Source organism: Olea europaea, unplaced genomic scaffold (genome assembly GCF_002742605.1).
Source record: "Olea europaea var. sylvestris unplaced genomic scaffold, O_europaea_v1 scaffold8, whole genome shotgun sequence".
NCBI classification, from domain to species: domain Eukaryota; kingdom Viridiplantae; phylum Streptophyta; class Magnoliopsida; order Lamiales; family Oleaceae; genus Olea; species Olea europaea.
Genome location: NW_019266434.1, coordinates 24,905 through 38,030, shown reverse-complemented (window position 1 = coordinate 38,030; position 13,126 = coordinate 24,905). Strand labels below are relative to the sequence as shown.

Genomic DNA, 13,126 nt, shown 5'->3' with positions numbered 1-13,126 from the left:
TATCATTTTGAAGCATGGAGATCATTTTTTACGGATGTATTGACAGTATTTTTTTCCTTTTTACTGTCTCTCTCGGTACACAAGGAAGACATTGTTCGATGGTGTTTATTCCAAAATTGCAGTAGAAACAGGATCCTGACAATGGATTTCATGAAGTAGAGTTCAAAGATTGCTATATATCTGGAGTGCTTCATGAGTGCCAGACAAACTGCAGAAGAGACTGAACACTAAGTTGAAGTCAGATACAGCAGTCTTATCAAGAGAAGGGTGCACCCCCATCCCCAATTTGAGAGAAAATGTCTAGCGACGTGCAGCAGAGACAAAACCAACCTACTGGCATTCAATTGTTACAACCTCTGATTATTCTAAAATTGTCCAGAATTGGAAAAAGGTAAGGTAATTGATTTCTCTGTTCAGGGTTTTTCTGTTTTCAGTTGGGTTTATGATTTTCTGGTTATTTCTCCTGCTGTTTGGAATTGAAAGGTGAACCAGCTATGGCTAGGGTTTATGAAATGTCTAGCGACGTGCAGCAGAGACAAAACCAACCTACTGGCATTCAATTGTTACAATCTAGTCAAATAGAAAACTCTCTCTGCCCAATGCGTGAGAAAGAACCAGGTGATATCTTGCTGAAGCAGAATCCAGAAAATAGTAACCCGACATCTCAATCATATGTAACACCCAAACAAGAATCAAATGATTTCTATTGAAAATGGAAATTAGCTTACCACCTTTTCCCGTTAGTGTTTATTTACATTGATGGTCACACTAGAAGCTCTGCCTTCGTAATTGTTCTACTTCTCTCTTATTCACTTGATCTCATTCTAGAAGACATCACTGAGAAAAATCCAATTTTTATGCACTATGGCTTGTACAACCTCTATGAATGTTGATAACTTTTAAGTTTTTATGCCTTCCATATACATAATAGTATAGAATATGATCTAAATTTTTTGCAGAGTAGTAATTGGGTTTAGTTTCTGACATTATTGGATTACATTGAATTAAAATGCTGTCACTTCTTGGTCTCTTAATTAATTTGCAGTTCATCTCTCTAGAGCATAATTGTTAACCCTTTGTTACTTCAGTTTCCTCCTTGTTATATAAAATATAACCAGCTAGTTATACGCTTTATCAGTACTTCTGTTGCGGTGACGTTTTCTCTTCCCTTACTATTTCATTTCACCCCCCCACCCCCCTCTCTCCTTTCTAGCCTTAGACAGGCTATGCATTCATATATTGTCTATATCTACTTAAAATGTGAATATTCTGCCAAGGCGTTTATAGTGCTTCTTTTGATTTTTGTACTTCCGACAGGAATGGTAATGAGGAAGAGCAGGGCCAGGGATGCCCTCCACGTCCCCTAGCCTGCCAGGGGATTTCTCTTCCCCATCCCTGCTTAGGTAGGGACAGGGCTGGGCTGGACTGGGTTGAGGTCCTCCATTCCCCATTTGGCACCGTGTTTATATTTTATTTTGTTTTAAATATGATTTTAATTCATAACACATACACTAACTGCAAGAAGTTATATCTTTGTACCTGAAAGAAACTTACTATCAAGAATTACTCTAAGTATGAATAAAGCACAATCTGGGAACAACTAGGTACGCAAGAAAACTGAAAATAGCAACTGGGCATTAAACATAAACTTGATTAAGCTCACAAAACAATTGAAACAATCCCTTATAAACACACTGGACGGACCACACTTTTTGCAAGACAAATAGTGCTGAATTTCAGACAGAAAAAGAAAGAGCTAGTTCTTATGGGGAGCTTGTTGATCTAAAAACATTTTATAAATAAATATGAGAGAGATGGGCTGGAAAAGAGAGGAGAGTGGTGGTCGTCTGAGCTGATTGTGTTTGCGAGATTCTGAGAGTGAGATTACAGATTAGGTGCAATGTGAGAGTCTGCTTAGGTTTTGACAAATTTGAAAATTGGTTTCCTCAATACGTTCCTTGGTGACTTACTGATTTAATCCTCTTTGTTTCTGTGTTGGGTAATTTTTTTATAAAATAAAAGTTAAACGGGGTGGGGACCATGATCCTTCTCCCCGGCCCAGGGAAAATTTTCTTGCCCTGTCTTGCCCCGCTGACCTGGTTAAGCAGGAAATACTGATCCAGTTCGGACTAGGTCACCCAGCCTGGCCCCATTGCCATCCCTACTTTTCCGATGTTGGTTTAATGATAGACAATTTTCCCCATTTTCCATGAAAAAAAATTCAATAATTTTTTGCTTGTTTTCACGTAATTACCTGACTATTGAATATCTCCTATCATTAGAATTATTGCAATATTTCAAGTCCCCTCAGAGCTACTGAGGTGAGTACCTGAGTGTAAACTTTAGGGCCTCAGGGGATTGGTCGAGGTGTGCGTAAGCCGGTCCGAACAATCACGGTCATAAAAAAATAGAATTATTGCAATGTCCAGTAGTTTGTTAGCTTTGGAGATCAATCCTCACCTCCTGTTTCTCTTAGGATTAAGTAGATTCAATGACCAGTAATATTGTGGATTAATTCATGTTGACATGCGTTTTGGCTTCATTGTTTTCCTTTTGACTATCATTTTGAAGCATGGAGATCATTTTTTACGGATGTATTGACAGTATTTTTTTCCTTTTTACTGTCTCTCTCGGTACACAAGGAAGACATTGTTCGATGGTGTTTATTCCAAAATTGCAGTAGAAACAGGATCCTGACAATGGATTTCATGAAGTAGAGTTCAATTTGAAAGATTGCTATATATCTGGAGTGCTTCATGAGTGTCAGACAAACTGCAGAAGAGACTGAACACTAAGTTGAAGTCAGATACAGCAGTCTTATCAAGAGAAGGGTGCACCCCCATCCCCAATTTGAGAGAAAATGTCTAGCGACGTGCAGCAGAGACAAAACCAACCTACTGGCATTCAATTGTTACAATCTAGTCAAATAGAAAACTCTCTCTGCCCAATGCGTGAGAAAGAACCAGGTGATATCTTGCTGAAGCAGAATCCAGAAAATAGTAACCCGACATCTCAATCATATGTAACACCCAAACAAGAATCAAATGATTTGCTGCAGAGACAAAATACTGATGCTGGATGTGATGAATCAGAATTATGCGAAGCGGAGAGAGCTCTGTTTATTAAAAGGGAGAGCACTTCTGATATTGTGGTGGAAATAAAATGTTCAAATCCAGAGAACCAATATGATCTTGACCAAGACATTTATTTTACAAGATCAGATAAAGCTATGCAGAAATTGCAGCCAAGGCGGAACCCTGACACTGTAGTTCATAAGTTACAATCAGGACAAAAAAGTATTCCCTATGGAATACCTATAATCCCCAAAACACTTGATGATTTGCAGCCGAGACAGAGCCCTGATGATGTACTGCAAAAGTCAGAATTGAGGGAAGAAAGAATTGTTACTGTCAAAAAGGAGAAGGCTTCAGATGTTGTGTTACCAGTACCAAGTTTCATATCTGACATACCTGCATCACAATATCGCCAGCAGAAATCAAATTATTCTACTATACCAGAGAAAGCTCCCGCGAAACTGCTGCCAAGGCGAAACCTTGACATTGTAGCCTGTGGTTCACAATCTGATCAAGGAAGCATTCTCTCTAGTGTCTCTGATAAAGTGTCTGTTATACCAAAACAAGAATCCAATAATCTACAGTCTAAACAATGCTTGAGTGCTGGATACCATGGGTCGATTAGCAATGAAGAAAAATCTGTTTCTATAAAAAGCGAAATGGTCGCAGATAATTTTCCACAAATACCATGTTCGGAACTTGGGGGGCCTGCATCACATTCTGATCAACAGCATTTTTCATTCTCTACAAGACCTGAGAAAGCAGATAAATTGCTGCAGAGAAGGAACCCTGACCCTGTAATTCAAGGATCGCAATCTGATCCAGAAAGCAATCCCTCAAAAGTACCAGAAAAAGCAGTAGATGATGGCTACAACTGGAGAAAATATGGGCAAAAGATTGTAAAAGGAAACGAATTTGTTCGAAGTTACTACAAGTGTACTTACCCTAATTGCCTTGCGAAAAAGCAAGTGGAGAGATCACATGATGGTAATCTAAAAGACGTTAATTTCCTTGGGAATCATGAACATCCTAAACCACAACACAGTCCCTGTGTGGCCACTGGTCATCTAGTGCGAAGACCAGCCTCAGAAGGTAAATTTGATACTTCCTAAATTTCAGCTTTGACTATTTTGACATTTGAAACTAATATTGACTTATTTACTGACCTCTCAGGTGTTGCTGAGCCATTTGCACCTGGCGATGCATCTCAACATATGGAACCAACGGAGACCTCACAGCGATTGCCTGTGGCAGCAACTGGTGATGGGGAGGCGTGCACAGTTTCACGGTCAAGCACTAAAATCTGTGATGAAAATGATAGCTGTCGAGACTCGAAACGACAGTATGTTCAACCTGATGCTTTCCATGTTTTTTAATTAGTAACCTTATGGGGTAACATTTTTGTCATTGGACTAATGCCTTTGCAGGAAGAGAGAGATTTCTGGTATTGATGATAATCTGAATAAACCCAATTGCGAATCCAGGCATGTTGTTCACACTATTAGTGAGATTGATGTAGTGAATGACGGCTACCGCTGGCGAAAATATGGGCAGAAATTTATTAAAGGCAATCCAAACCCAAGGTAATATAATTTTCAATAATGCAGAATGACTATTGTTTGCTACATGGTACTTATTCTATTAGCTTGTTAATGCCTGCCTTCTATAACATCACCAAGATGATATTATGGTGCAACAAGCTGACATTAGAGAGGCTGCTTTCAAAAGACTCAAAATCATTTTTGTGATGAGTAATATATTAAACTACAATTTTATTATGAAATAAGAAGTTTACATCTTGAAGCCAACGTACTCATTTTATATGTCATCACTCAAGATTTTTATACATTCATTTGAACTACCTTTTGAATTCTACTGACAACCTACATCTGTCACCGCTTACATAATATATGATGCTTCTCAATTTGGGCTCTTCTTTTTAGTCCTGACAATCCTTACACCCAAGCCAAGTGATGAATGATGATTCCAGAGGAAGGTAAATAGGTCTCAGCCAGTAGGATTGTCCATATTTATTTTGTTTCTCCTTTTCCTGTTCGAAGCATGGAATGGTTTGCACTACAGTTTAGTATCTCTAAACTTCATTATGAAATTAGGAAAGTTTATAATGGATTTTACTTATTCTCAGACCTCAAAGTTTGCTAGCTACTTGGCATAAAATTATCACTGTGCTTCTTTAAGTTTGTAAATGGCAATATTCAAATGTCAATAAGGTATCATAACTTGCCTTATATTAAATCCAATGCTTGCAAGTTGCAAATAGTTCTAGTGAGTTGGAAAAATGAGTGTTTGGGACAGTTTTATTCATTTTTACCCTCAAAAGTAGTTGCTTAGATTTTTCGTATGTTACATCATGGACTTTAATAAATTTATTTTAAGAAAGAGGATTTTTTCCAAACAACAATATGGTCATTCAATCCCATATGGCATATTATGTTACTTTGAAGATCTTTGAGAACTTGGCATATTATAGTTCTAATGATAATGTTGTGAATCTTCCTATTCGTGATCAACTCAGTTGTGGTTCATTTTTCTACTGCTAATATTGATTGCCCAATATACACAACCATTCCACCAGGGCAGGAAATCCTATAGTTATTTTACTTTGGTATAATCTACTTCAACATAACTACCCTTGTTGCTCTAATCCCCACTCTTTATGTTATGAAGGAGTTACTATAGGTGCACACATACTGGTTGTCCAGTTAAGAAACATGTGGAAAGAGCTTCTCATGATCAAAAGATGGTTATTACAACATATGAAGGACAGCACGACCATGGTACGCCTCCATCTAAGACCGTCTGCAAAAATACTGCTGGAAGCGACACTACTTTGTCTTTAAATGGTGAATCCAGATTAACACTCGGAGAAAATAAACCTGTTGGCTTAGACATGGTTGTTCATATTAGTGCAAACTCATAATATTTTCGGCAGCAGGGGGTTAGATTAGCTGCAACAGAATGAATCTACTATTTTTTTTCTTGTTTTAAATATTTTCTTATTATCTTCCAGTGGGGTGGTTGAGATTTTCCTGCCCTGTTATGAGAGGAATGATTGTACCTAAACATTGGTTTAAAACTTTATTGGTCAGAGAATGGAAACTTACGATTGTTGTAAAAATTATTCTAGTGAAAAACAAGTAACGGAACGTCCATAGTTGGCTTCTATCTGTTATTTCATTTTCCAAAAGGCTTTAATAACTTCCAAGTATCACGTCGTTTGAATAGGAGATAATGAGCTAATTCCAAGGCTTGATCTGGATCAAAAGTAGAAGATGTGTGCCATTTATATTTTAATTAGAACAATTATGAACCAAAAAACGGCTAGGCTACTTCATTCAGGTTGGCACAGAAGAATTAATGCAATTGACTCCAAATTAATGTGGAAAAATACTTGTTCGTTATTCGATTTTTCTTCTGCTAAACCTCTTTGATGAACCAAGTGCTGATAGAATATTATTTTATTTTATTATTTATTTATTTTTATTATTTTTTTCTTTTTTAAAAGAAAAAAGACCCAAGTTACAAATTACATCAAAGGTAGAGCACTGCATTTTGTTCAAACATTGAGCTTTCTTCAACATAGGCTCTACATCTTGTACACTTGTATTCCAGTAAACAAGGGGAAAACAGAAAATACAAATCTGATTTTGCTTGTAACCTCATTCCATGGATGATCACTGCACGAATTTTACTTCCACGCACAAGAAGCAACCAAATCTCTATTCAACCAACCAAGATATAGAGCTCCATCTCTTTCTACAAGCCTATATTTAGTGCAGTAGTTTTTGAGCAACGTCTTGATTGTAGCATTTACCAAAGAACTCAAGGGGTACGGACTAAAACCAGCCATTTTGAACCGCGACTTCCATTTCCCAAGAAGCTCATGCCGTTCCACTCTCTCCATTCCCTCACATGCTATAATGTTAACGACATCCCTTGCTAAACAATGTTGCTCGACGTTGATTCGCTCCTTGCGTTCCCTGGGGAGAGTTGCATCAATTGATTCAAACATGGCCGTATAATAGTCCAATGCTTCTAGGAACCTAGGAAAAAATGCAGCAGTATTTGTATTGGATTCCTGTTCAACTAATGTCACAACTTTGGGATTTAGGCTTTTGACCAACCTCAATAGCATGTCTCGATGATTTTCGGTACTGACACTTTCATCCGGCATGTGATGCAACATGAACGCAAAATTAACAGCCAATGCCTCACCAGGTTGAATTCCAAGATTTTCAAGCTGAGCATCACATCCGGACATGTTTGCAAAATGGAATTCGAAAGGCACTTTGAAAGTTTTAGCGAGCTTAGATAGCTTCCGTCCCACAATATTCGGTCCTCCTCCACGTGCATAAGCTGATGAGGAATCATCGATACCAGTAATCCGAATTTGAGGTGGCCCTCCAGGACGAGCTGCAAAAGCTTGGATTAGAGATATCCATTGGCTTCCTTGTCCAATCTGGAAATCAATTATGTGCACTTTACTTTCATCCTTCATAGCTTCGGCAATGGCACCATTTGCAGACATATATCCAAACTTGAAGTACGGGCAGGCCTCATAGAGAATCTGCATATAAGATAGTAGCTCAAAACTCGCAGGTTCTTTGCATCTTAGAGATTTATAAATGGAACTCCCCGAAGAAGCCAGCCTAGCAACAAGCCCCTCCAACATGTAAGCTCCCAAACGCTGTATCGGTTCACCAGAAACAGACACTAGTTGACGCAACTCGGATATTAGCCATTGTGCCATCAACAAATCATTATTCGACACTGCTTTTGCACAAGCAATTAGTACCTTCTTCAAGTCCCCTCTGGGAATGGCCTCCATCATTTGTCTCCAATTGTCTATATCTGGTGTCGATATAATATTGCTTGGTAAGCTATTATTGTAAATTGCGAGGATGTCAAGATCAGGTCCCAACATTACAGTCTCGAGTTCTTTTAGTTTGTGCCTGAAGTCATTCGCATCCTCAGTTATGCAAGATTCACTTATAGAGGAGCCATAGTTAGTATCCGGAGATAGACATGGCTCGGTTGGGCACGACTGAGAATCTTTCTGGGACACAGGACTCCTGCCAGGTGAGAAAATGACATTAGATGGCGAGTTATAGACAGTGTAATTAACACTCATTGGGGATGACTCTAGCGTGCAATATTGGTCATTAGAGATCTGAATCGAGCAACTGTTTCCAACATTGCTACGGTTATTGTAGCTTAAGTCTTCGCCAAAATGTTGAAACGGCGGAAAACATGCCCCCAACTTTTGTACGGGCTGATATTGCAAGGTGTTGGACATCCTCGATCTGTTTTGACTTCGTGATGCTTGCATTGAATTGAAAATGTCGGCTTTTTCTCACTATGCTTTCTGATTGGCTTCTAACATGTCTAGATACCCGCGGATGCTTTCATGAAGGGGGTCTTCAATTTTTCTTGAGAATCTGCAGTACCAAGAAAATAAGAAAACTTCTAAAAGGGGAAAAAAAAAAAAAAAAATTTTTGGAATTTTTGAAAAAGGAAAAACAGCAAAAAAAATTGAACTCTCTTTCATTTATTAATTTAACAGCAAATACAAAGCTTAATACGCATCCCGAAACTGCTAACTCATATCGCAATCACAGTTTCACATTATAAAGTACAGAATTTCCTAAATCTGCTGTTAAAACAAACAAAACTATTATCAATTCTCTAAATCATAAATATCATACAAGTTAAACAAAAAAATTTCTACTACGAGAAATCTACTGAACTTCTCTTAATCAAAATAACAGGATCATAAGATTATTCCCCGAACAAAAAAAATGATCCCCAAATGTACGAGACAATTGACGAAGCAGTAGAACATGGATTTGTACACTAACTCTTGGATTAACCCAAAATAAATCTAATTACAACTTATTTTCTGTAAAATTACTTAAATTAGTAAAAGAATCCTAAATGAAACCCATAAATCATAATGTCTCAAATTTCTCAATATTGAGTAGAGTACATAATCCCCCACCTTTTAAAGATCTAAGACCGACCCATTTCCGTTAAGCTCATAGCAATTATGAACTTTAACTCAAGAGCTCCGATTAAACCTAAAAAAGAAAAAAAAATGGATAGAAACAGAAGCATAGTGAAAAAAAAAAAAAAATCATAGATTTTTCTTATCATATAGCAGATGGGATTTAGAAGATACATGAATTTCATAAGAGAATATCATTTCAGTAAGTTGTCAGACCAACCTTAAGTTTGAAGAATCCTCAATCTATCAGTATTGTTACTGAACTCGAAAGGCACTGCTTACACAGAGAAAGAGAGAGAAGGAAGGGATAGGGACACAGACCACTCTGCCAAAGAGAAAGAGAACATACCAGCCGAAATTTTATTATAAAAAGAATGAATAAAAAAGAGCCCTTTAAATTGGAGATAAACACATTAATCCCCACTGAGATTTTGCAGGTGTATAGAAGTAGAAATGAATAAAAAAAAAGCCCTTTAAATTGGCTAATGTATTGTTTATCGATCACAAACCAAATTAGGATCCAATAGTTTAGTCAAGATTGATAGTTGTGATTGTGCTTTACATCGCTTTAGAAAGAATGATGGAATATAAAGTCTTTCACATATCGAACTTGATAAAAATTGCTTAATTGATAGACATGCTGCAGAGATTCTTTCATGTAATTGTTAAATGACTTATTAATTTATCACTTCATGCACGACATAAAAGTGTAAAAATAAACATGCCTTATAACATTTAACTTTAATAATGTTGCCATAACCCCATTTTAATATTTTGTTTATATGGCGACTCGTAAAGATTACATGGAATGACGGTCAAGTAAACATTTTGTCATTTCGTGATAGTAGGTGATGGAATGTGACAGAATTGTGAAATTTGAAACTAAGTAAGAGTTCAATGACCCAATTGAAATATCGCTAAATATATAGTGACTGATATGACATTTCAATGGAAGAAAGAGCCCTTCAAATTGGAAATAAACACATTAATGCCACTAAGATTTTGTGGGCATTATTAAATTTGAAATGCCCTTTAATGGGATTTGTGGTTAAATCACTAAATTGTGTTTGGGGTTGGACTATAAACCATTTCTGAAATAAGGTTAGATTAATCATCGTGCAATGGTCCATCTAACGTGAGATTAAAGTAGCATGCTAATTATTAAAAGGAGTAGAGTCGACTCTCTTTCAATTCCAAGAAATGAGATGGTTTTTTGTCACTACTTCAAACCATGCCAATTATTAAAGTACGTAGGTTTCTTAAAGAGTAATTAAATAAATGAAATGTATTTGAGAAAAGATTTGACGATTTGTGAAATCAAGCAAATTTGTCACTTGTTACCATTTTTAACAAAAAAAATCTATACATTATAAAATTTTAATTGGTGAGAGCTTATGTGATATTATATCTCATTATTAAGGGTCAAAGATAATGAAATATGCGACGAAAAGTTTCATACTTAGTTCTTAATATATTATTACGAGTGACAATTTGATCATCAACTCTTTATCATAGTTGCATAGTTAGTTTCAAATTTTAATGATAATATTGTCGAAATATCCTATTAAATTGTCTCATGATCCTCAAATGTTTTACTTCTGTTTCACGCGTGTTAATTCGCTAACAATTAAAGAGGATCAGACGATTGTGTAAGGGACGAAACCTCTTGAGACAAAGTCCCAAAAAGGGGTGTTCTTTTTATTGGCGATAAACTTTACAATTAGAAACGGAAAATAACGTGCCTCCAAAGGGCGTAAGCACACGAGTTACAGAAAAGGAAGTGTTTAAGTCTAAAAACTAAAGGAATGAAAATTACATATTCTCTGTTCGAGAGTTTTGGATTCCGTCCTTTGCTTCTAAGTTCTTTCTCCCTTTTATACTTCATAGGCAATCACTTTGTGATTAACTGCTCTAAGAAAACTGCTTGATCGCCCTATAACTACCCACTTTCTTTGTAGTGACCATTTTGTCATGAAACTGTCCTTTTAACTGCTGCCATTATCTTGCATCGTTCAACCGCTTTCGATTGAATCCTTTGAGTCGTGGAACGTGATAAGGTTACTTTAGCAACTGCATCAATAACTGCATTTCTTGATAATCATAATGCATTATGTTTGTTGATACCTTGGGCGACTTGAAGATTTGGGGCAAGACTCTGGGCGACCGTATGCCACTCTATTCGTTCAGATTCTGAGCGACTTGCAAACTTGGGCGATGGCGTTACCGCACTATTGGGCCCCTTATTTGGGCATCCACCTTGATTCGTTTAATTGGATTTCGTTCTTTGGGCTATCTGATTTGGGGATCTTTGTAGCACGTCCATCATTTGTATCTTTTGTATTCTTGTAATGAACGTTTAATAGTAAAGAACTTTATTCGAACGTATTTCGCTCTGTCTTTATTATTTTTGATCGTCCAGAATGTTCGGTTATGTTTTTATCTGTTCGCATTCCCATAAAGAAGGAACATATTTTTTCAAATACTTGCTATTAATGAATCTTACGTGCTTGGTGCCATCTAAATCTTCCAAGTGGTATGCTTCATTAGGCAATACATTGTTTATTTTGTATGGTCCTTCCCAGTTGGGCGACCATTTCCCGTACTTTGGATCCTTGGTATCCAAAGGGAGCATTGTCTTCCAAACTAGTTCACCCAGGCTGAACGATTTGGCTATGACTTTTTTATTATAAAATTTAGCCATTCTTTGCTTTTGAACTTGCAACCTATCCAAGACGTCCAACTTCAATTCATCTAAACTTAATAAATTTTGAACTAGCGATTCGGCATACTCATCATCATTCAACTTATGTTGTAAGCACACTCGAATTAATTGCACGTTGATTTTCATAGGTAAAACGGCCTCCTGTCCATAAACAAGTTGGAAATGAGTAATTTTGGTACTTGACCGAGGTGATGTTTTATAAGCCCATAAAGCCTTATTCAAACATTCGTGCCAATTTCTGGCATTTTCGTCTATCATCTTCCTGATGATATTTTTTAGAATCTTGTTGGAGGATTCTGCTTGTCCGTTGGATTGAGCGTAGTACGGTGTGGAGTTTACTAATTTAACCCCAAACTCGTTCAAAAATTTGTTTACTTGATCACCATTCAAAGATGTTCCGTGATCTACCATTATAGTTTGTGGAATTCCAAACCTATAAATAATGTGATCACGAATAAACTCTATAACATTCTTCTGGGTGATCTCTTTTAAAGGTACTGCTTCTACCCATTTAGTGAAATAGTCGGTTGCAACTATAACAAAAGTATGTTGCTTGGACGATGGAGGGTAAATCTTCCCTATTAGATCTATCGCCCAACCTTTGAACAGCCAAGGTTTAATAATAGGTGCCATCTCTCGCGCTGGCGCCCTTTGTATTGGACCATGCTTTTGGCATGTTAAACAACTTTTTGCGTACTGAACGCATAGTTCTCCCATCTTTGGCCAAAAATATCCACTCCTAATAATTAACCATCTCATCCTTTGGCCAGCTTGATGAGCTCCACATATCCCTTCGTGCACTTCAGCCATGATCGTCTTGGCTTCTTGCAAACTTACACACTTTAGTAATACACCATCAGGGCGTTTCTTAAATAACTCTTCGTCTATTAGTGTGTAATTCAGCGAACATAACTTTGTTTTCCTACTAATCCCTCCATTAGGTTCTTGAAGGAACCCTTTAATCTTTGTTCGCCAATCCACTGCATCTCTATCTTGTATACAGTGAAGTTTAATTTTTCTCGCCCTTCTTTGAGTTACAGGCAATATGATTCCGTATTCACAAGTAGACTTCCAATCCAAGATTTTAGAGTACCCTGAAGCCATTTGGGCCAACTCATTCGCCACGTCGTTATATATCCTATTAACGCATTGAAGTTCTACTTGATCGAATTCCTCTAATAATTCTTGGGCGATCTCATATTGACTTATAATGGAATCACTTTGGCATTTAAAATCACCAAACAATTCATTTATCACCAATTGAGAATCGCCCTTAACGATCACGTTTCTTACTCCCATATCTAT

At 37.1% G+C, this 13,126-nt stretch overlaps 2 protein-coding genes across 8 annotated transcripts; one reads left to right on the top strand and one right to left on the bottom strand.

The window, feature by feature from the left end:
• The first annotated feature begins 353 nt into the window (after positions 1–353).
• LOC111391535 (probable WRKY transcription factor 20) lies at positions 354–6,260 on the top strand. 5 transcript variants are annotated; one of them, XM_023016771.1, is made up of 5 exons: positions 354–391; positions 2,647–4,166; positions 4,248–4,416; positions 4,502–4,657; positions 5,763–6,260. In XM_023016771.1, the coding sequence occupies exons 2-5, from the start codon at positions 2,861–2,863 to the stop codon at positions 6,013–6,015; spliced, it is 1,884 nt and encodes a 627-aa protein (XP_022872539.1). In that variant the 5' UTR covers positions 354–391; positions 2,647–2,860; the 3' UTR covers positions 6,016–6,260. The 5 variants fall into 5 exon arrangements, with proteins under 5 accessions (XP_022872539.1, XP_022872537.1, XP_022872538.1 ...); XM_023016769.1 differs by having other exon boundaries at positions 2,643–4,166; XM_023016770.1 differs by having other exon boundaries at positions 362–396; positions 2,643–4,166.
• Positions 6,261–6,621: 361 nt separating this feature from the next.
• LOC111391530 (scarecrow-like protein 21) lies at positions 6,622–9,479 on the bottom strand. 3 transcript variants are annotated; one of them, XM_023016762.1, is made up of 4 exons: positions 9,320–9,479; positions 9,094–9,172; positions 7,220–8,533; positions 6,622–7,138 (listed from the first exon to the last, which is right to left on the bottom strand). In XM_023016762.1, the coding sequence occupies exons 3-4, from the start codon at positions 8,422–8,424 to the stop codon at positions 6,784–6,786; spliced, it is 1,560 nt and encodes a 519-aa protein (XP_022872530.1). In that variant the 5' UTR covers positions 8,425–8,533; positions 9,094–9,172; positions 9,320–9,479; the 3' UTR covers positions 6,622–6,783. The 3 variants fall into 3 exon arrangements, with proteins under 3 accessions (XP_022872530.1, XP_022872528.1, XP_022872529.1); XM_023016760.1 differs by having other exon boundaries at positions 6,622–8,533; positions 9,320–9,478; XM_023016761.1 differs by lacking the exon at positions 9,094–9,172 and having other exon boundaries at positions 6,622–8,533; positions 9,320–9,478.
• Positions 9,480–13,126: the final 3,647 nt, after the last annotated feature.